This window comes from Pezoporus flaviventris, unplaced genomic scaffold (genome assembly GCF_033815535.1).
Source record: "Pezoporus flaviventris isolate CSIRO_AGI_PZ_B2104156 unplaced genomic scaffold, CSIRO_AGI_Pfla_v1 ptg000022l, whole genome shotgun sequence".
NCBI lineage: Eukaryota > Metazoa > Chordata > Aves > Psittaciformes > Psittacidae > Pezoporus > Pezoporus flaviventris.
In genome coordinates, this window is record NW_026892570.1 from 3371938 (window position 1) to 3393194 (window position 21257).

The 21257-nt window shown below is 43.3% G+C and overlaps 1 protein-coding gene across 1 annotated transcript in view; it reads right to left on the reverse strand.

The window, feature by feature from the left end:
• Positions 1 to 4589, reverse strand: part of TUT7 (terminal uridylyl transferase 7) — a 34603-nt gene extending 30014 nt beyond the window's left edge. Inside the window, exons 1-2 of the mRNA XM_061456273.1 lie at positions 4473 to 4589; positions 1941 to 2464 (exon numbers count right to left, since the gene is read on the reverse strand). Of these exons, the coding sequence (XP_061312257.1) occupies positions 1941 to 2433 (493 nt within the window). The 5' untranslated portion in view covers positions 2434 to 2464; positions 4473 to 4589. The remainder of the gene's footprint in view (positions 1 to 1940; positions 2465 to 4472) is intronic.
• Positions 4590 to 21257: the final 16668 nt, after the last annotated feature.

Sequence of the window (21257 nt, forward strand, 5' to 3'; positions counted from 1 at the left end):
TGTGGCCATCCAGCCAGTTCTTTATCCACTGAGTGGTCCACCTATCAAATTGATGTCTCCCCAATTTAGAGACAAGGATGTCATGCGGGAGACAGTGTTGAACGCTTTGCACAAGTCCAGACAGATGATGTCAACTCTACCCCATCCATCAATTCCATAGCTCCATCACAGAAGGCCATGTTAGGTTACGTTATTTGTTCCGGAATGGATTTCCAAGATTAAAGCTGCATACTTTAAAATCCCAATTTTAAGAGATGTTTGCCCTTTCCTGTAGGCCAGTAGCTCACTTCTGAGTAAGTTCTCCAATCATAATTGAGTGGTTCCAAAAATCTACTTCAGCGAGTTCCTGAAGTTTCACAGAAAAAGGTCATTCAACCCAGCAATTTCAAGGACAAACTTGTGTAAACATTCTACTTTGCTTTCTTCTCATCTGAAGTGCGCAACTTGATTCTAACAATAAGAGACACTGCTCACAGTTCTATCTTTTAGTGGCAGCTGATACCATGGGAAAGGACATTTAATTCCTGGACTTCCCAGTAACAACCATCAGTAGCATTCCTCCTCAGCAGGGTGGGGGCAGACCAATACTGTCTTTGGCCCCCTTCTTAACTAGAACAAGACTTAACAGGCAGCTACGTCCAAGTAGTAGCACCTCATCTACGCTTTAATCATTATTTAATTATATTCTCTTCTTTCAAGCTTCCTCTGTCCACTTACAGTTCCTTTTAGTACTCTCACTCAATGAAGATATTTTGATATTGATCACTTTATCCTCCCTTAGCCTTCCCTTCCTTGTATTTCAGTACTCAGAGCTTATACTCTCAACTATTAGTATCAACTGCCCATAGAGAAGTTCAGTATGCATGGAGAATTAGTTTTGTGTTATTTTTGTATTACTATTGCTATGCAGTATTGTCTTATATCTTTGTTAACATATGTTGTTACAGACCTCATCAGTAGCTCTAAAATCTCACCCTGTTGTCCTGGTTTCAGCTGGGATAGTTATTTTTATTCCTAGTAGCTGGTGCAGTGCTGGATTTTGGCTTTAGTGTGAGAAAAAGGCTGGTAACACACCAATGTTTTAGTTGTTGCTTAGTAGCTCTTATCCTTATCAAGGACTTTTCAGTCTCTCATGTTCTGCCACTGAAGTGGTACACAAGATGCGGGGAAGGAGCAAAGACAGGACCCAAACTAGCCAGAGGTATTCCATACCACAGCATGCCATGTCCAATATTTAAACTGGGGGGAGTCACCCAGAAGGGCAGATCATTGCTCAGGTCAGGCTATCCATCAGTGGGTGGTGAGCAATTGTATTGTGCATCACCTTTTGCTGATTTGTTTGGTTTTGTTTTATTTTTCTCTTTTTGTTTGCTTTTCTCTTTCTTTTTTTGTAATTTCCTATTTCGTTATTATTAGTAGCATTAGTATTACATTATACCTTATTTTAATTATTAAAACCTGTTCTTATCTCAACTGACAGGCTTTACCTTTTTTCTGATTCTCCTCCCCATCCCACTGGGGGAGGAGGAGGGGTGAGTTAGAAGCTCTGTGGCAATTAGTCTCTGGGCTCGGATTAAACCACAATGCTTGTATCACCTGAACTTAAAGATCCCTTATCAACCTTAACAGATTCAATCACATCATACCTGGAAAACTGCAAACAGGGGCACTGCACAGATGTGGCAATCTACCTACTACCAATCATAAGCTTACAACACAATTTATAGAATAATTTCTGTATCATTCACTGTAACAATTTAAACAATCGTTTAAAGTGCTGCAGTATAGTACAGTCCATAGTTTGCAACATTTGACAGAGAAAAAAATATTTTTTTTTGCTTTAACAGTGAATCTTGAAATTTTACTTTTCAGTAACAGACACAGCAAGCTACTTTACCGGACAGCTGTACAAAATACCCCTGAAACCAAACACTGATTACCAGAGCTTCCTTTCTGCATGTCTGACACATCTTCACTCATGAAGTCTTCCTGAAGTTGTCTTCCATTTCTGTTTCCAGCACCTTCAAACTCATGAAGAGAGTCCCTTCTTGTCCTGCTATGCACAGGAATCTGGGCAACAGATCGGTGTTCTCTCCAGCTGTCATAAGTACCATGATGATCAGATACCCACTTCTTTATTTGGTCTCTTTGGGTATCATTTAACTTTGACTTCTGACTGTGTACTGCATTTTTAATTGCATTTGGGCTACTGAAAACACTACGTGGCCCTCGTCTGGGAATGCCTCTGTAGTGACCCGGTGTTCCCTGTTTTTTTTGCAGGCCGGTATATATTTTCTTCATATGGCCATTTCCGCATTCGTCCATAAAGTCATGGTACTCTTTCTGTAATGAACTTCCTTTTAATTCTTCCTGATGTAAAATTTCCTGTTCCTGATTTTGTTTGACAAAGAAAGGTTTTGCAGCATCTCCCATGGTTATTGCTGTTCAACTTAGTAATTCACACCTAGAAATAAAACAGTTAAAAGTTGTATTTCAAAATGAATCAAGTGATAAACACTGGTTAGTATTTTTATGGAAAAGTAAACAGTCAAAGCCCTAGCTCTGTAACACCATAAGCAAAGCAAGTCTTTGAGGAAAACAAAATTTTCTCCAATGAAAGGCAGTTCTAAATTCTGCTAAGTTCCTTCTCTGGAAATGTCAAATGTCTATGGCTGGTTTACTAAATACAGAGACAGCTAATGGCTTTTTTGGGCATAAAGGTCTAGATGCCATTAGCACAGATGACTGTTTTCAAAAGTCCATGTGACAGCCTCAGCTCAGCATAGGAAAGGTTTGAAAGAATGACCAAAGGAACTCTGTAGAATGTTGAATATGTAAGAACATAAAAGGCAGTAACAAGGGTGGCCTCAAAACCATTCTACATCATCTGAGTATTCCCCTCTCCCCACACTAGACACTGTTCGCCTTGTTAAGAATGAAAATTGTTATCAGAGGAGGTAGGCTGGTACTCAAGTTCTACATGTCTGTCAGGCAGATGTGACACAGTGAATGAGAAACAAGGCTACACTCCTAGTATACTCTGCACATTTTACCCAGACTACCATTCTTAAGTCTCACATCACTCAGTATTAAGCATTCATATTTTGTATTTTAGTATTCTCTAAAACACCTGGGTTACTGATTTGCTCCTCCTCCCCTCCCAACAGTTGGCCACATCCATGTTCTTTTTTGTAAAACATTTCCAGGCAGCTATAACTCCATGTTTGCATAAACCCTTTGTGGATTGTGAAAGGGGGAGTTACCTGGAAAAGACATAGGCACACACATAAGCAGGAGTGGTCACATCAACAGTGAGTATTGTATGATTTAAATATAGCCACATGCAACCAAACAAAAAAGGTTTGCTCTTTCAAAAGACATGCATATGATTATGGACACAGAAAAGGCTGAAGGGCACTTACAAGAAGTGCTGAAACAGCAGGAAATGTCTTGTTGCCTTTAGTATAGGAGTAGGGTACCCGATTTTCTTAAACATTTTCTAAGTTTCGCAGACCCCAAAGGCACCCTTAAGCATCTCCGTGTCTACTTTCTGTAGGCTTGAGGCTTTCAGTGTCCAACTCCCTTAAGCAGCAGAGGTTTTTTTTCTCTCAAGCGAGTGACAAAACAAATAGGATTCCTAGCCTAATAACCTGAATTCACAGCATGTTATGTACAACTGCAGAGATGCAGCTATTCCAGGTAGGCTCTGAAAGAAAAGTTTCAGCTACACAAAGTGGATTTGCTTCCTATTTTAGGAGAGAAACTGCTGTCACACCTGAATTTCAGAGTGACCTGAAACCAGCCTGTTTTAGAGTCATTCCCAGAAGCAAAGCCCACACCCAGCCACCAACCGGGATGACGACACACTGCTGGCCCTGGAAGGGAGCAAAGAGTCCTAAGTCCATGCCTGCCTCTGACTCCTAACTACGAACACAGAAGCTGGCCAGGAGCTGGGCGGGGGCTACACTGGGGTGGACTGCCCCAACGAGTTACAGCCACGCCGCTATGGGACCGCACGGCCCCACGCGGGGCCATACGCAGGAGGCACCACCAGCCAAGTTGTCAACGGGCCCCTGACGGTGGTGCACAACACCGGCCTCCGTCACCACAACGCAGGACACACGTTCCGTGGCCCGGGGCTCCCCTACTCGCACGCCGCGGCTCCCAGCCGCATCCCTCCCGTCCTCCCCGCGGCTGACGAAGGCCCCCAGCCTTCTCCTGCCCTCCTTACTCCGTGCAACTCAAGGCTCAGGGAAAAGCCTAGAGGCGGCGAGGGGCCGACTGGAGCAGGACAGCGGCGGCGCCTGTGGCGCAGCAGCCTCCCCCTCCCCGGGCCAGCCCTGCCCGGCACCGCCGCCTCAACCCGGCAGCCCGCGAGGCGAGGGGCCGCGGCCCAGGAGGGGAGGGCAGGAACGGGCCGCGGCCGAGCCAGGCGTCGCCCGGCCGCCACCCACCAAAGAAGGGACACTCACCGGCCGCCGACAGCCCAGCCGCTACCGCCCCTCTGCCATTGTGCCCCGGCGGAAACGATACCGGTTCCCCCGTGCGACCCAGCCGCCCCGGTCTTCCGGCAGTGCGGCCCCGGCCCGTCCCCCACGGGGGCGTGTCGTGACGCTAGAGGCGGGTCCGAGGGCTCGGCGTGAAGGTTACTTTCGAGCAGCTGCAGGCCTGCGGAGGCCTGTGGGTAGCTGAGAGGGCCTCAGTGGTGGGCCGTGGCCTAGTCGTTACAGGTGAAGTCGTTTGCTCGCCAGTTGGGGACCTGAAGGCACCACTACCCCGCTGTATGCCAACCCCAACCCCATCTATCCCGCATCGCAAAAAAATAACCAGTAGCTAATGCTCAGAGCTAATTATCACGGGAACCAGAAACACAAATTACAGGAAGTGGGAAAACCCGAGGCAGGTGGGGAAGTGGACGCATACATGTGAAAGAAAAGCTCCTGGTTTCCTTATCACTAAATGACCTTTCTTACCGAATTAGGTGACCTGTCTGTTTTGTAAAGGTTGCTTGCACTTGCTTAGCCATTTCTTCCTCTTTCTGAGTGCCTTCTTCATCACCCCCTTACTGACTAGTTAAGGAGGGTTGCTTCCAAATTATTTTCTGCTTTCATATTTATGGAAAAAAAGGTGCTCTTAACCTACCTCATCAGATGGACCTCATGGAAATTCTCCTTCCCGTGCTAATCCAGACTTCCTTAGCAAAATGTGTACAAGTATACAGATTCTGAAGGGATATACGTAGCAGAGACTTTCCAAAATTACTTATGGTACCTTTCAAAGACAGGACATGATAGCTTTATAGCCTAGTGCTTTGCATCAGTGCTAGGCTATAGCTTGCAATAGTCAAGTTCACACCTTTTGCCTTTTCCTGTATGAGCCCTTCAAAATAAGAACGAACTCTGGGCAAGACATTCTCGGGAGAGGTCCTGGTATGGGAGGATAGCTTAACGTACAAAACCACTGTTGTGAGCAGATGTGGCTGGAGGAGCCAAACACGGAAACATTTCTGAGCCTTGTCTTGCTTCCTGCTTCCATAAAGTTGTTTGAGTGGCTGCAGGCTCAGCATGTTTCAAGTCATAGTGACTGCAGTGAGTCAAACAGTGTCTAGTCTTATGTCTTAGGGTCTGGTGTCACTAGTACACGAATGCAAGACTCTCTCAAGTTCCTGTCATTTTTTTTTAACTAGAATTCCTGTTGTCTTTATGAAACTCAAAGATTCTGTTTTATGATGAATAAATGATGAATAATTTACGCTTACTAGCATTTTCTATGATCAGACTAATTCAAGAGAAAGTAAGCTAAAAAGGTTGTATGTCCTTAATACACATGATACTTGGAAGACACCAACATTTCCTAGCTGAGATTTTGTTCTAAATAGGTAGCATCAAGATATAATTAGTCAGCTTTTGTGAGAAAAAGTAAACTTAGAATATTGAATACAAATATACTGAAATGGGAGAGTGACTTAGCAAATTCTGCAAAATTTACCTGCAATTAAAGAAAACAAGAGGGAGAGATTGAAAAATGTTAAAAGAGTACAACTCACTAACATAAGATGAGCTAGATACATATAAGTGATAAGACTGAACACAGAGAATACATCACAGTACTGGGCATCACAGAATAATTTATTTTGTTTTTTAAGAGATGTAATCGCTGGCATTTCTGTGAGCTGATCTTGAATCTGACACAGACTTTTTGCTCCAGCTTACAGCAATTAATTGGATTTCCAGTTTCTCTGTAATTACATTTACTTAGCTCTAACAAGTATTTGGTATGTCTTTTAAATAGTTTTTGTTTTGTGTTGTGCAACGGATACTCTTTTCCTTTATGAAAACTTGCCTACCAAGACAAAAAAAATAAATAAAGGAGAGATTGAGGTTTTCTGTGGATTTTTTTTTGAGACCAGGCTAATTTGGGATCAGAAACCTGCCAGACTGGTACCAATGGGGATGGGATTGCCCAGGCATAGATTGGCAGGAAGCAGAGGTGGAGTGCCTGTTTTGATTGTGACTCAGACATCTTCTGGAGCCTCACCCCATAACTGCTGTCTTTGTCACCTCAGCATGTCATTAGTGTAACACTCTCCAGCTTGAAAAGCTACTAAGAAGTACTGAAAATGTTGCTGCTTGTCTACAGCTGTGGAAGATAGCATCACTTGCAGATAACTCAGGAAACCTGTCCGCCAAATATTTATGGTGAAATTTTCCTGAAGACAGTGTAGTTGATCCACTTATAGCTGAAAAGATCTTGCCCAGTGTTGTGTGCCCTCCCATGCTTCTTGTGCACCCTGAGTCTACTCACTGGTGGGGTGAGGAGCAGAAAAGCCCTTGACTCTGTGTAAGCATGGCTCAGCAATAATGAAAACATTCTTGTGTTGTATATGCCTTTTTCAGCACAAATCCAGAACATAGCCCCATATGAGCTATTGTGAAGAAATTTAGTTCTATCCCAGCCAAAGCTGGCACATTTACATATGTTATTCCACACGGTTTACATGATGTTCAGGTCCTACCTTCTCCTCTTTAACCACTCTGTTCCCTGTTCTCTGTTCATAAAATCTTTGTGAAATGTCCATAAATATCCACAGAATGTTAATTGACTTCATTTGGTCTAGGACTTTGGGCTTCACCTGTTATTGTATTCAGTCAGGCAGGAGAGGTGGTGTGTTGTGCAGAGTTACTGGGCACTAGAACTAGCGTAAGTTAGGTCACTGCTGCACTAGCACTGATTCATGTGAGGTTCATCCTTTTTTCGTTCAGGTGGTTTAAAAAAGGACATGGAACTGTCGGAACAAGTCCAGAGGAGGTCCACAAGGATGATCAGGGGACTGGAGCACCTCCTGTATGAAGATAGCCTGAGAAAGTTGGGGCTGTTCCGCCTGGAGAAGGCTGCGTGGAGACCTCAGAGCAGCCTTCCAGTATCTGAAGGGGAGCTATAGGGATGCTGGGGATGGACTCTTTGTTAGGGACTGTAGTGATAGGACAAGGGGTAACAGGTTAAAACTTAAATAGGGGAAGTTTAGATTGGATATAAGGAAGAAATTCTTTCCTGTAAGAGTGGTGAGGCACTGGAATGGGTTGTCCAGGGAAGTTGTGAATGCTCCAGTCCCTGGCAGTGTTCAGGGCCAGGCTGGACAGAGCCTTGGGTGGCCTGGTTTAGTGTGAGGTGTCCCTGCCCATGGCAGGTGGGTTGGAGCTAGATGATCTTAAGGTCCTTTCCAACCCTAACTATTCTATGATTCTATGTTACTCAATTCACAGTTTACAACATTTTGAAGATACATCCATTACGTTCTCCAGTCCTGGTTCCTTTGGAGTAGGGCATAGCATTGCAATAAATTCCTCCTCTTGCCTCTATTTTGCCTAGTAGTGAGAGTTCCTGCTGTAATACAGCATCATGTAACACTGCTGTCATACAACTTAAATCACAGATTATTTTTATCCAGGTTTAAATCACACTGGACTTCCCCATTCTTCTGCATTACCTACCTAAAGTGCACTCAGGTCCTTGAGCAATAACAAGCCCATGAATAGGTCTACCCTTTCCTGAAGAAGGAGTAACCCACACTTTTTTTCCACCCAGTTCCTTTTATGTACTATGGGGATGTACTACTGGGATCTTATCTCCGCCCACAGTGCACAGGGTTTTGATTGGGCAGGGTCAGGTCAACTGGCAGATCCTCTAGTGTTAACTAGCCAAGTGGCTTTGGTTAAGTGTGTATCCCAGTGTTTGAAAGTCCCACCACCCATTGCTCTCAGTGTAGTTTTTAACAGCTCATTGTACCATTCCATTTTCCCAGAGGCTGGTGCCTGGTAGGGGATGAGATATACCCAGTCAGTGCCATGTTATTTGGTGCAAGTGTCTGTAAGGCTGTTCTGGAAATGAGTCCCATTGTCTGACTCAATTCTTTCTGGGGAGCCGTGCTGCCATAAGACTTGTTTCTCAAGGCCCATGATAGTGTTTCGGTCAGTGGTGTGGGGCACAGTGTACATTCCCAGCTAACTGGTGATTGCTTCTACCATTTTAAGCACAGTGCTTGCTATGGTGGGTTCATGGTAATGTGATGAATAATCTATCTGCCAGGCTTCCCCATATTGATATTTCAGCCACTGTCCCCTATACCAAAATGGCTTTGAACACTTGGCTTGTTTGCTTATGGCCTACCTTTCACATTCATGGATAATCTGTGCAATAGTCAAGTTCACACCTCGATCATGAGGCCATTTATATGTTGCATCTCTTCCTAGATGTCCTGATGTGTCACAAGCCCATTGAGCTATACATAACTCACCCTTTGTTCCCAGCCCAGATCCAGCTGATCCACTTCAGTTCTAGCAGCCTGGTCCACTTGCTCATTGTTTCAGTGTTCTTCAGTGGCCTGACTCTTATGTATGTCAGCATCTACGCGACATACTTTTACAACCATTTTCTCCACCCAAGCAGCAATACCTTGTTACAGTTCAACAGCCCAGATGGGTTTATCTCTGCTTTGTGAGTTGGTCTGCTTCCACAGCTGCAACCACCGCCGCTGGCTGTTTGCCACCATCTGTGAATCAGTATACAGATAAACCATTGGCCATTTTTCTTGTTTAGCAGTATCTAAAGGCAGCTTGTTAGTTTTCATTTCCACAAGCTGACTTGATTCACCTTTTCCTTCAGCAATAGCTGTGACTTTTTGTGTAGGACTCCACACAGCAGCTTTCCACCTTTGATGTTCTCCCACGATATGACAGGATCCATCTGTAAACAGCGCATATTGTTTAATGTTTTCTGGTGATTTGTTATACAGTGGGACCTCCAGCACAAGTCACCTCTTCTGGTGCCGCTCCAAAATTGGGCCCTCTGTCCACCCCACAATCGATTCAACTCCCAGACAGTCAAGGTTTCCCACTCAAGTCCATTGCATTATCAGCGTGACACACTCCAAGTTTTGACTTCAGTTGTGTGACGTGTAGAGGGGACCCGCCCTTTGAATATCCAGCTGAGCACAGACAATTAAGGTGCCAAAAAGACCTGAGGTTCAGCACCAGCTACTTCTGAAGTGGATCAAGTTCTTTCACATGCTGCTAGTATTTCTTTTTCAGTGTTACGGCCTTCAGATCCTCTAGATCCCCAGCTCCAAAACGCTAGAGGTCAACCTTGAGTCTCTCCAGGCGCTTTCTGCCAGGGCTCCGGGTGGGGCCGTTGTCCCTGGGTGAGGTATAAAGCATGTTTTTCGCATCTTGTCCTGTCCAGACCAGCACAAATGCTACTGCACAAGCTATCTCCCATTTAATTTGTTCAAAGGATTGTTCCTGCTCAAGGCCCCATTCATAGTTGTTCTGGGTAGCTCAGTAGAGACTGTTTTATGGCCAGACTGTAACCATGAATACACATTCTCCAAAACCCCACAATACGTAAGAAAGCTTGTGTTTCTTTCTTGTTAGTTGGTGGAGACGTTGCTGTTATGTTATTGATCACAGCCACTGGGAGGTGCCAATGCCCATCTTGCTATTTTATTCATAAATAAATGGATCTCCTATGAAGGTCCTTTGATCTTACTTTGCTCTATAGCAAAATCAGCTTTCAAAAGAATCTGGATTATTTTTCTCCCCTTCTTAAACATTGCCTTTGCTGTGTTGCCCCACACAATGATATCATCAGTATACTGCGGATTTTTCTGGAGCTTCGCCTTGTTCTGGTGCAGTTTGTATCAATCCATGGTAAATGGTAGGGCTGTGTTTCTACCCCTGGCGCAGTCAATTCCAGGTGTGTTGGACACCTCATCACGTGAAAGCATACTGTGACCTGCATTCTGCCGACGGGATCAAGAAACACTTTGTTTTAACGATATCAATGGTTGCATACTATTTTTGACTCCATATTGAAGTTCTAATGTGTCTGTTAACTCAGTGGTGGTGTGACTTTGTTCAGGTCACAATAGTCCACTGTTAACTTCCACTCTCCTTTAGATTTTTGCACTGGCTGTGTGGGACTATTAAAGGATGAGTGGGTCTTGCTGATCACTCTCTGACTCTCCCAGTTGCTGGATCTGCTTGTAGATGGGAATCATGGATTCTTGGTTGGTGTGATATTGCCGCCAGTGTACTGTCATGGTAGCAATTGGCACCTGCTGTTCTTTAATCTACAGCAACTCCACAACAGAAGGATTTTCTGAGAGACTGGGAATGTTAGACAGCTGTTTAATTTTCTCTGTGCTCAAGGCAGCTATACCAAGAGCTCACCAGCACCCTTTTGCGTCCTTGAAGTACCCTCTCCTGAGGAAGTCTATGCCAAGGACACATAGAGCCTCTGCACTAGCCACAATAGAATGCTTCTGCTACTCATTTCCAGTTAGGCTTACCTTAGCCTCCAACATAGACTGTTCTTGGGATCTTCCCATCACTCCAGAAATACAGATGGATTCTGTCCCTTTGTAATCTGATGACAGTAGAGTACTCTGGGCACTGCTGTTCACAGCCCTCCCATGCGGCTGATGTAGACCATCAAACCCATACAGTTCAGTAAACCCAGTTGTACCTTTCCTTCACCTGGCCAAAGGCAGGACCCTTCTATTCCCGGTCAGAGTCTTTGTTACTTGAGTTTTGTAACTCCAAAACAGAAGTCCCTTCATCAGGGTCCAAAGTGTGATCAGCTGTTCTACTCTGCCCAACTGGAGCAGTAATTTTACTGAATTAATGCCTTTTGGCTATTGTTTTTCTGTGCAATTCCTGTACATGAGCTTCTAGTCTCCTGCTGGGTTCACCATCCCACTTCCTTGTGTCCTCCCCATCCCACTTCGTTGTGTCCTCCCCCTGGTCTTGCAGAAAGAACCACAGCGTTGCATGTGGGGACCCTCTCCCTTGAACAGAAAAACGCTGACTCATAATTTCTAAGACATTGGTTGGTGTGAGTGAGGAAGGCCTATCCTTCTTGGTTTGCTCATACTATTTTTGGGTTGGTGTCCTGGGCTCAGCGGTAGCTGTCATTTTTTCTCCTTCTTGGTAGCTGGTGCAGTGCAGTGTTTTGACTTTCCGCTCGGGAACAGAGCTGATAACAATGATGTTTTGGTTTGGCCAAGGACTTTGTGAGCCTCATTCTCTGTCAGGGAGGAGGGGAAGCCAGGAGGAAGCAGAGACAGGACACCTGACCCAAGCTGGCCAGGGAGGTGTTTCATACCACAGCACGTCATGCCCAGGATGTAACTGGGAGTGCCCTGGAAGGGCTGGGAGACTGCAGGGTTGGAGGAGGTATCGGTTGGTGCTTGGTCGGGCTGGGGGTGGGGCGAGTTACCGGCTGGCTGGTGGTGAGGTGTTGTATTCTCTTCCCTTGTTATTTCCTTTATCATTATTATTATTGGTGGTAGCAGTAGTGATCTGTGTTATACCTTAGTTACTAAACTGTTCTTATCTCAACCCGTGGGAGTTGCATTCTTTTCGATTATCCTCTCCGTCCCCCCGGGAGTAGGGGGAGGGCAAGAAGGGGGGGAAGTGAGCGAACGAGCTGCCTGACTGGGTTTAAACCACCACAGTCGGTTCCTTCACAGCTGAGACACAGCCCTGCAGGGAGGCAGCAAGACTCTGTATTCTTGGAGCTGTCTGGCCAATACATCCATTGTGGTGCCTCCATGTGGAAAAGAAGAAGAAGGAAGATAAGAAAAATAAGAAGAGGGAACCTTCCCCCCATACTCCTTATGATGCAGCACAAGGCACAGCTGGCTTTCTGGGCCGTGAGCACACACTGAAGCCAGCTCATGTTGAGGTTCTTGTCAGTCAACACCCCGCAGTCCTTCTCCTCAGGCCTGCCCTTAGTCCATTCTCTGCCCAGCCTGTGCCTGTGCCTGGGATTTCCCTGACCCAGGTTCAGGACCTTGCACTTTGCATTGTTTAGCTTCATGAGGTTTGCACAGGCTTATCTCCCAAGTGTGTCAAGGTCTCTCTGGATGGCATCCCTTCCCTCCAGCATATTGACCACACCACACAGCTTGGTGTCATTGGTCCCTAAAGGGAGCCTACAATAAAACTGGGGAGGGACTTTTTACAAGGGTATGTAGTGACAGGACAAGAGGGAATGGCTTTAAACAGAAGGAGAGGAGATACAGGTTAGATATTAGGAAGAAATTCTGTGATTCTGTGATCCTATGTCCTAGAAAATAAATTAAAAAAAAAAAAAAACAAAAAAACAAAACAAAAACGACAAAAAAACAAAAACAAAAACAAAACCGCTGCTGAACGCAAACTCCATGCATTTCAGCTTGGTTTCTCTTCACTAGATGGCAGCAGATTCAAAAGAATTGCGGAAAAACTAGGGCTCAGAGTTGCCCATGAAAACAGGGTTTAAAGACGTGCTTACGTAGTGAAATAAAGGTACGTTATTAAAATATGATTAAAAATTAAGCTAGTCTGGGTAAAGACAACGGGCAGCAATGGCAGCACAGCCTTCATCTCGGTTTGGCAAGTAGAATCTTCTGCCACAGTGCTTTGCCTGCCCTCCTGGGCTGGGATTTCTTCCATTCCCCAGGCTCACTAGATTAAAGCTAGCATGCCTGTGCCTCCCTGTGCCACATCCAGGTGCTCATTCTCTGTGTCAATAGCATCTAAGAGAATATTGTGGAATAGGTTCCCATTCTGTGGAAGACTTTTTTATTGTAATGTATTTTCACCTGAGTACTTTCTTTGCCGTGAAGCACAAAGACTGTGAAGGAAAGGCAACTAAAATAATATTTAGCTAAATATCAGCATTATCTTAAAAAGCTATAGATGACCACCATATCTGATCTTTTCTTGAGAATGAATTCAGTTGCCTTAGGTAATACAACAAGCCTATATATATTATAACATCAATAAATAAGGGGACTCAAAAGAAATTCATAAATGGAAAGGGTAACACCTGCTGGCACAGATAGAGTTAGAAGAGGTGTCTGTCCAGGGACATAGATCTGTAAAAGGCTGAGTTTGGAAGGGATCACATAGTCTACCTGCCTCTCTCAAGCAGAGCCACCTGGAGCAAGTTACCTAGGACCATGTCCGGTTAGGTTTTGAGTAGCTCAAAAGATGGAGGTGCTGCAGTCTCTCTGGGCAACCTGTGCTGGACTTTGACCACCTTCACAGTAAAAAAGTTTTTGTGTTAAGATGGAATTTAATATGTTTTAATTTGTGCTCATTGTCACTTGTCCTGTCAGTGGGCACCGCTGAAGATAGCCTGAATCTGTCTTCTCTGCCCTCTCCCATTAGAAATTTATACACACTGATGAGATCCCCTTGAGCCTTCTCTTTTCCAGCTGAACAGTCCTAGCTCTCTTGCCCTCTTCTTGTATGAAAGATGTTGCAGTCCCTTCATCATCTTTGTGGACCTTCATAGGACTTGCTCCACTATGTCCATGCCTTTTTGATTTTGGGAAACTCAGAGCTGGGCTTAGCACTACAGATGTCTCACCAGAGCTGAGTAGAGGGGAAGGATCATCTCCCTCTACCTGCTGACGTTTTTCCCAGGAAGCTGCTCACCTTCTTTGACACAAGGGCACACTGTTAGCCCATAATCAGTTAGGTGAGCACCAGGCCCCCCATGCCCTTTTCTGCAGAGCTGCTTTTCAGCTGGTTCAGCATCCAGCACATACTTGTGCCTGGGGTTGTTCCTCCCTATGGGTAGGACTTTGCACTTCCATTTATTGAACTTCATGAAGTTCCTCTGGACCAATTTTTCCAGCCTGCCCAGCACCCTCTGGCTATCAGCCTCTCCTCCTGGTTTTGTACTGTCTGCAGACTTGGAGAGCATGCACTTTGTACCCAATGCCCATGTCATTCATGGCAATGTTGAACAGTAGTGGCCGCAGCATCAACCCTTGGTGCACATCACTAGGAACTGGCCTCCAACTGGATTTTGTGCCACTCATCACAAGCCAAAAGTTAGAAGGTGAGGGAGAGCTATGCAGGCAAATCCTGCTAGCAGAAGCTTACATGGCAAACCTGTGCACAGTATAAATGGCAGAACTGTTTATATGCTGGCAAAGCCTGTGGTCATTCCCCACATGAACTAAATAATACTAGCAAGGGGACTTTCTAATCTGTAGGACTGCGTCTACAACAAGGCTTTTGCTGGTGTAAGCTGAATGTGTGATTTTCCATGGCACTGTAAAGTGTAAACTAGGCTTAATGTGTGCAGGGGTAATGAAGCCTGGTTGTGACGCCGTCTCATGCAAACATTCCAGGATATGTGCTCACCCCATAAAACAGATGTCTCCTACTCTCAGAGCAACCAGGGGATTTTGACAAGATTGCTGATGTTACGGAAAATATTAAGCAATAATCCCTTCCATCAACCTAATTCCCAGGTCCTCAGCTAGCTAAAAATGTTGTAAGTCTTTTATTGTAGTGGATAGTTTTACAACCCCCACATTTCTTTGAGTTCCCAAGTTAACGGATTTTTTTGAACATTACGATAAATTAGAGGTACAGAGCATGACAAGTTGCTCATTGCGAGAATTTCTTATTGTATAAAGTATATAGATAGATAGTATTAAATTCCCTAATTTACTGTTTATAAGAAGCACTACTTTATAGAAAGAATTAAATTAAATAGTTTCATTAAATACAGCTTATATACATGCAGGTAGATGTAGATACGTGTGCATATGTGAATGTGTAAATATGAGCGGTCAGATACTCAGTTCATTTGAACTGATGTATTTCTATTGACTTCAAAATTAGAAAATAACCACAATTCAGGAAACAATATGGACTGAAGATCATCTTACACCAGGATTTTCTCAAGATGACTGCCAATAACAACTGGGCTGTAAAGTTCAAAATTGTGCATTCCGTGTAGTCAAAAGTGCTGATCTTCCTCCAATTCAGTTCCTCCTGCATTCAGTGGCAGTACTTAGAATCTCTAGAAATCAGGCTAACTATGCGAGAGCCACGTGTTATCTGGTATTTAAACCGGAAATGTTTACTTCCATTTTAAAGTAAACTCTATGGTTGTGCTTTTGTACTATAACTTATATAGGTTATGAGTGAGAAGCTACAGGCAGATAAGGAGGAATAAGTCTTTGTAATATTGTTCATTTTGGGGGGCATTTCCCATGTTACTCCTCCAAAACACTTTTTTGGAGCACTAACAATATACAGTTACACAGCAGGACAAGACCCATAGTATTCAGCTCTGAGCAGTAGTACCTGTGGGTCATGAGGCAGCATGGTGTAGATGCAGGTGAACAGAGCTGTCCACCAACGCCTGAGGTGGGACAGCACGTTCTCTGTGCCACTGCAGCTGTAGCTCCTCTCTCTGACCACTCTGGATAAATAAGGAAGGATGGGCTTTCTGCTGCACATTGGAGGATGGATGCTGGATGCCTTGTTCATGCCTGAAGAGCATATGGAGGGCTTTTAGCTGTCCATTGGGAACAAGCACTGCCACTCTGCTAAAGCTGTTAGATACCTGGAAATGTAATGTAAATATCCAGAGTTCTCCAAAACTCCCCTGAAAAGATTTCAGGGTATAAAAGAGAGCATAGCTGTGAAAATCAAAGAACAGCTCTGTTTGAAGGTATGAAAAAGGAATAAGGTGAACTACTGAAAATGTAACTTTTTTAAACTAGTTTTCCCTTGCAAGTCTATGTATTAAGAGGACAGCTGACATGAGGAAATGTGGGTTAGCTCCAGTCAGCTATAGCTACACAATGCTGGCATTTAGGGAGTTGTTAGCATTGTTATGGGGTGGTTTTCCAAGCAGCGGAGACACATTATCTTTATGTGGAAAAGGCCTGCCTTCCTCCTAAAGGAAGCAGAACAACAATTATGCATAAAAGACAAATTCTACTATGTCCTTTGTATTCCTATCAAAACATTCCTCACAGAACATCTAGTGTTAGAAATAGATTGTATTATCTTTTTATATACATCAAGTTATTTGCATTTAGGGAAGTTTAAAAAGCCCCTTGAGTATATGGGGAATGTAGGAAGACGTAAATATTTCTGAAATGGAGAAACCAGGAAAGTGGACAGCCTTAAGCTGAAAGCCTTAAGGTTGCCTTTCTGACGCTGTGTCATTACATGTGTGGATTAGAGGATTGTTTGAAGAAAACAATGAAGTTTTTAACTGGACATATTGATATATGCATATTGATACACAGTTATTTATAGTTTCCAAGAAAGTGTGTAGGCAGCTTGGTTGCCAAAATCAGAGATGCAAGTTGTTACACACAACACTGCCGGTTTGTTTGATGTATGTACTAGTACAGTTGTCCTTAGTCTGAAGCAAATCATTTCTGCCTTTAACAGTTCCTTTGTGGCAAGTAACAGTGAGCCAATATTATATATATCCTCAGAGTGGTTTAAGGCTTCTCTGTAGAGTAGGCAAAATTGAATTTTGCTTCCCTATGAATACAGCTCTTTTGCAGGCAGAAAAGTATATACATGTTTTAGTCAATGGGAATAATAGATATGTTTTTATGTTTATGAAAGTAATTTCCACCAGGAGGTGTGAGGAGATAACTAGGGATTATTTTACTGCAGTGACAGCTCCTTGTTCTTCAGCTGAAAATCTGATGCTAGTGAGTGGTGATGTGGTAATTTGGCATCATTGCCAATGACAGAATACTGTAATAAAGTGCTGCATCTGGGTAGCATCCCTAGTCTGAGATCAAGTTGAATTACTGTTGTTAACAAACCCACTTGATGCGTTCTTGGAGGAGGTAATTCGGTATTACCCATGATTTACTGATAGGACAGGTGGGCCTAGGAAGTGATTTGCTTTGGGTCAGGGAAGAACAGGACTGAGAACAGTCCCATTCTTGACTGGGGAGGAGACAAGGTGGTCTTCTCCATGCCCTTGATCTTCTGCTGTCACCCTCGTAAGTAACCTTCCCAAGCTGAGAGGTTCCTCAAAGCCATATACACACTTCAATTATGCATTCTCTGTGGAGATACTGGAGGGACTTTTCTCTGTCTATGCTGAATTCCATTCAACACAAGAAGGCTGCAAGATATCAATTCGTATTTTCACATGTATATTCCTGCATACAGGGAATATACAGCATAAAGTGCAATGATAAACTGACATTAGAGATGGTTCCCTTCCCTCTCTGCTTTTTCTGGCAGCAGCTGAACATGCACCGACAACATACCTTCCATTACTAATATTTTGAAACCTAGAGAAGGAGAGTGCCTCAAACCACAGCCTTATAATGTAATGAAGAATACACACAGCTGCAGTAACAACCACATAATTATTTAATTAGTTTTTGACAGCTTCAAATTGCACAGGCAAAGGAATTCATAAACCACACATGGAAATGTGCCAGCAAAGGTTTTACACGTGCACAGATGGTTTTAGCTATTGTAAGCGCTAAGCCAGGTTGCTGTTCTTTTACTGCAAAACCTAATAGCACATTGTGCACTGCAGAAGTTGTATCAGAGGAATGAAAATGGCACATGTAATTATTTTTTCTCCTTTATGTCATAGTGTTGCTTTTGTTGTATTTAACTTCCCGAAACTGAGCCTTGTGAGACCAAAGATGGGACAGTTTTAGCACTAATTTAAGTAATCTGTAAAATAACAGCTTCTTTGGGCTTTTGGAATAAGCATTTATAATACCACTAATTAACATTATATAGAATTTTCTATTTTAAAGTCCTCTTATGGATATGAATGAAATAACACCCCTGCTGGGAACTTAGGTATTGGTATTTTTATTTTGGAAAAAAAAACCCCGAAGCTCAGAGAAGTGTAATAATTTGCCAGAGGCCACAGCATGACAAAAGAGACATCAAATTAAGAATTTCCGCAGTTTGACTCTGCAGAGAGCGAGAGAGCAAGAAATTTCAACATAGAAATGAAGGAAAAATAATTGCCTGCAACAAAATGGATGAGGAAGGCACTAGCATTAGTAGTAATCTGTCTTTGGAAAACAGATTATTCCAAAGGGGAAGATAATAATTTAGAAGTGAAGCAGACCATAATGTACTGTAAATATTTGCTCTTCTGCTGCTGCAAAGCCAACACCCATCTCCCAAGTCACTCCAAAGTGTTTATAATTTCCATGTGTCGCGAGAACCAGGATTTTATATTACAGGGGAAGTGATTTCTCCTGAGTGCACCTAATTAAGGCTAACAATTAAAATAAAACACAAATTAATTCAAAACTTCACTCTGTGCTCTAAATGAACACAAACGTTGTCTGAGGTTTAAAAAGTTAAGTCCCTGTTTTTTCCACATAATTGTAGTTTTCATATTTTCCAGCCATTGCTTTTTATGGTTCTGGCTAGGATAGGAAATGCTAAAAGCCCACAAGAAAAGGCTATTCCCATAGAGCTGTGTAAGATATTCACAACAAAAACTTAAACCATGTGGAACACATGTGGTTTCAAGTTTCACAAGAAAGTCAAAACCCAGACTCTGTTGAAGTTTGTAACACAGTTTGAATGAAACTGGGCCTGTTTTCAAGAAAATTTGGTTAAATTCTTGGTTTTGAGCTGAAAACATCCAAAATGTGCATTTTGGCAGGGTCTGAGAAGAAGTCTTGGGTCCTGATCCCGCTTGCTGTGGATGGGTGATGAGTGGAGGGGGTGGCAGGGCAAGGTCATCAGCTGGGGCTTTGGCTGGGGCTGTGAAACAAGCATAGCATTGGTGGCTCTTCTGATGTAGAGGACGGTAGTAAAGAGCAGCTGTGTGAAAGATATGTGGCTCACATCCAGTGTGAGATCCTGGAGAGCTCCAGCACACCCCTCAAAAAGCACCTCACTATGCAATTGCATGTACTCCCAGCATAAATCTGAGAATAAAGGTTAGGAGACCTCAAATCCTTGAGGACTGTACTGCCACTACATTGCATTTTGTAGGGTTTATGTGGATATCATTGCAGCCACAGGGAAAACACAGCTTTATTTTACTTACAGAGATCTCTTTGACTAAGGAAATGAAAGACTGTGAAGAAATACTTAGCACATATGATGAAGCCACACACAGAGAAATCTTTGAAATGGCTAATTCCACTTAAGAGTATTTGCGTCACTATCCTGCAGTAGCACCTTGGGAATTAGTGTCAAGAGGTACATACATTTCCAAGAGCTGTATATAGGAGTCACTTGTTGATGCCACAACCTCAATTTTTAGAGATGCTATCGACATAAAAATTGTGAGCTAAATTCTGGTATTGTGAGGATGGGTATCCAGAATTTTTTCTTGTGTATTCTGAGAAACGTCTTTAGCTGAACTACTAATACTACTGATTTATTGAAACTAAAAGGATTTAAAATCAACCCTTAACTTTCTCTGCTGCTGATTGCTTTTAAATATTGTGTAATTGCTAAGAATGAGAGTAGGCTAGAAAACTTACAAGCAAGATTAAAAAAAAATTAATTGCTAGAATGGGGTATTACCCTTGTAGATGGGTTTATTTCTTGATCTCATACACACACATACCAGTACATTCTCCCACATATATTGCTATGTTTGCGAATATTTAACGGTGAAAATAAAAGCTGGTGGTTGTTTTTTTTTTTTCTGAGGCCAAAAATTAAGCAAAGAACAGAGCAGATGGTTTCTGAGTACATGGAAAACCATCATATGCCTGTGTACAAGGTAAGCTCTGTATCAGAATAATGAATACCAAGTATAGTTTTCCTGTTTTCTGTAACAGTATTTTGTATGTGCAGTTCCACGAGTTAAGCACAGTGAGGATGATAGTTACGCTCACAAATGAAATATAGCTCATTACAGCTCCAGTTCTTCTGTATGCACTCTCTTTGATTAGCCATAGATCTGTCCTGTGCATGATAATTATTTAGTACCCCTCTTTTTTTCCCCTCAGGTGTCCATAGTTTGACTTTAGGTGGCGTGACAAACTCCCTTTTGACAACCAATCTTTTAATGCAGCATAATTCTGCTCTGAATCTTAAAAAATGTCCATGGTGTGCAACTTTCATTATTCACACCTGTTGTTCCTCTTAATAAAAATACTAAAGGAAGCAGACACCATCATCCACTAATTTGTTTCCCCAAGATCCAGTCTGACCATACATTTATCTTGTCCAGAACTAGCTGAAAATGTCCCAGATGGCTGGGGTTTCGCCACTTTCCTCAGTGACAAACAAGTGCCTTTGTGGTTTCTGTCATGGTGCTGTTCTCTTGTTCAAAAAGAGCTTGTGGGAAACACCCCCAAAGCAGCTTTGTTTTCTTTTAACACCATCCTTTTCCCTGGTGCCTCCAAGACAGCAGTTGAGTTTTGGGGATGTTGAGACTGCTATCAAGTTACTGCTGCCCTGCACCAGGCTGTCTACATTCTCCACCAGACTCTTTCCTGCAAATTCTTGCAGGCAGAGGCTGTTTGGACAGTGGTGACCCCACTGTAATGAGCAGCAAAAGAGCATCTACCGCCTCACGGAGGTCGACTCCAGTGCCTTGCTTGTCTACACATTGCTCTGGAGCATGGGGCTGGTTCTGCACTATACACCCATCACGCATACATCTGGTTACACTGTCTCTCTTAACAGAGGCACAGAAGCAAAGTGCTGCAGGGGTTTCTGAGGCTCTTACGGCATGGGATATGAGAATTGCAAATGCTCATCTGGGCTCTGCTACCAGGGATGGCAGCCTGAGAAAGTCCCAGAGTATGAAAATACCCTTTAATTCATAGGGCAGTGATCAACTTGCATGTCTTTAGGAACAGAAGCAGAAAATGTAAGAGTCTAATTTAGTTCACCATAGCAGAGGGGAAATGGAAAATTCCACCTGTTCTGTTTCACCACCAGAATTTATTTATCCTTATGCTTCAACAT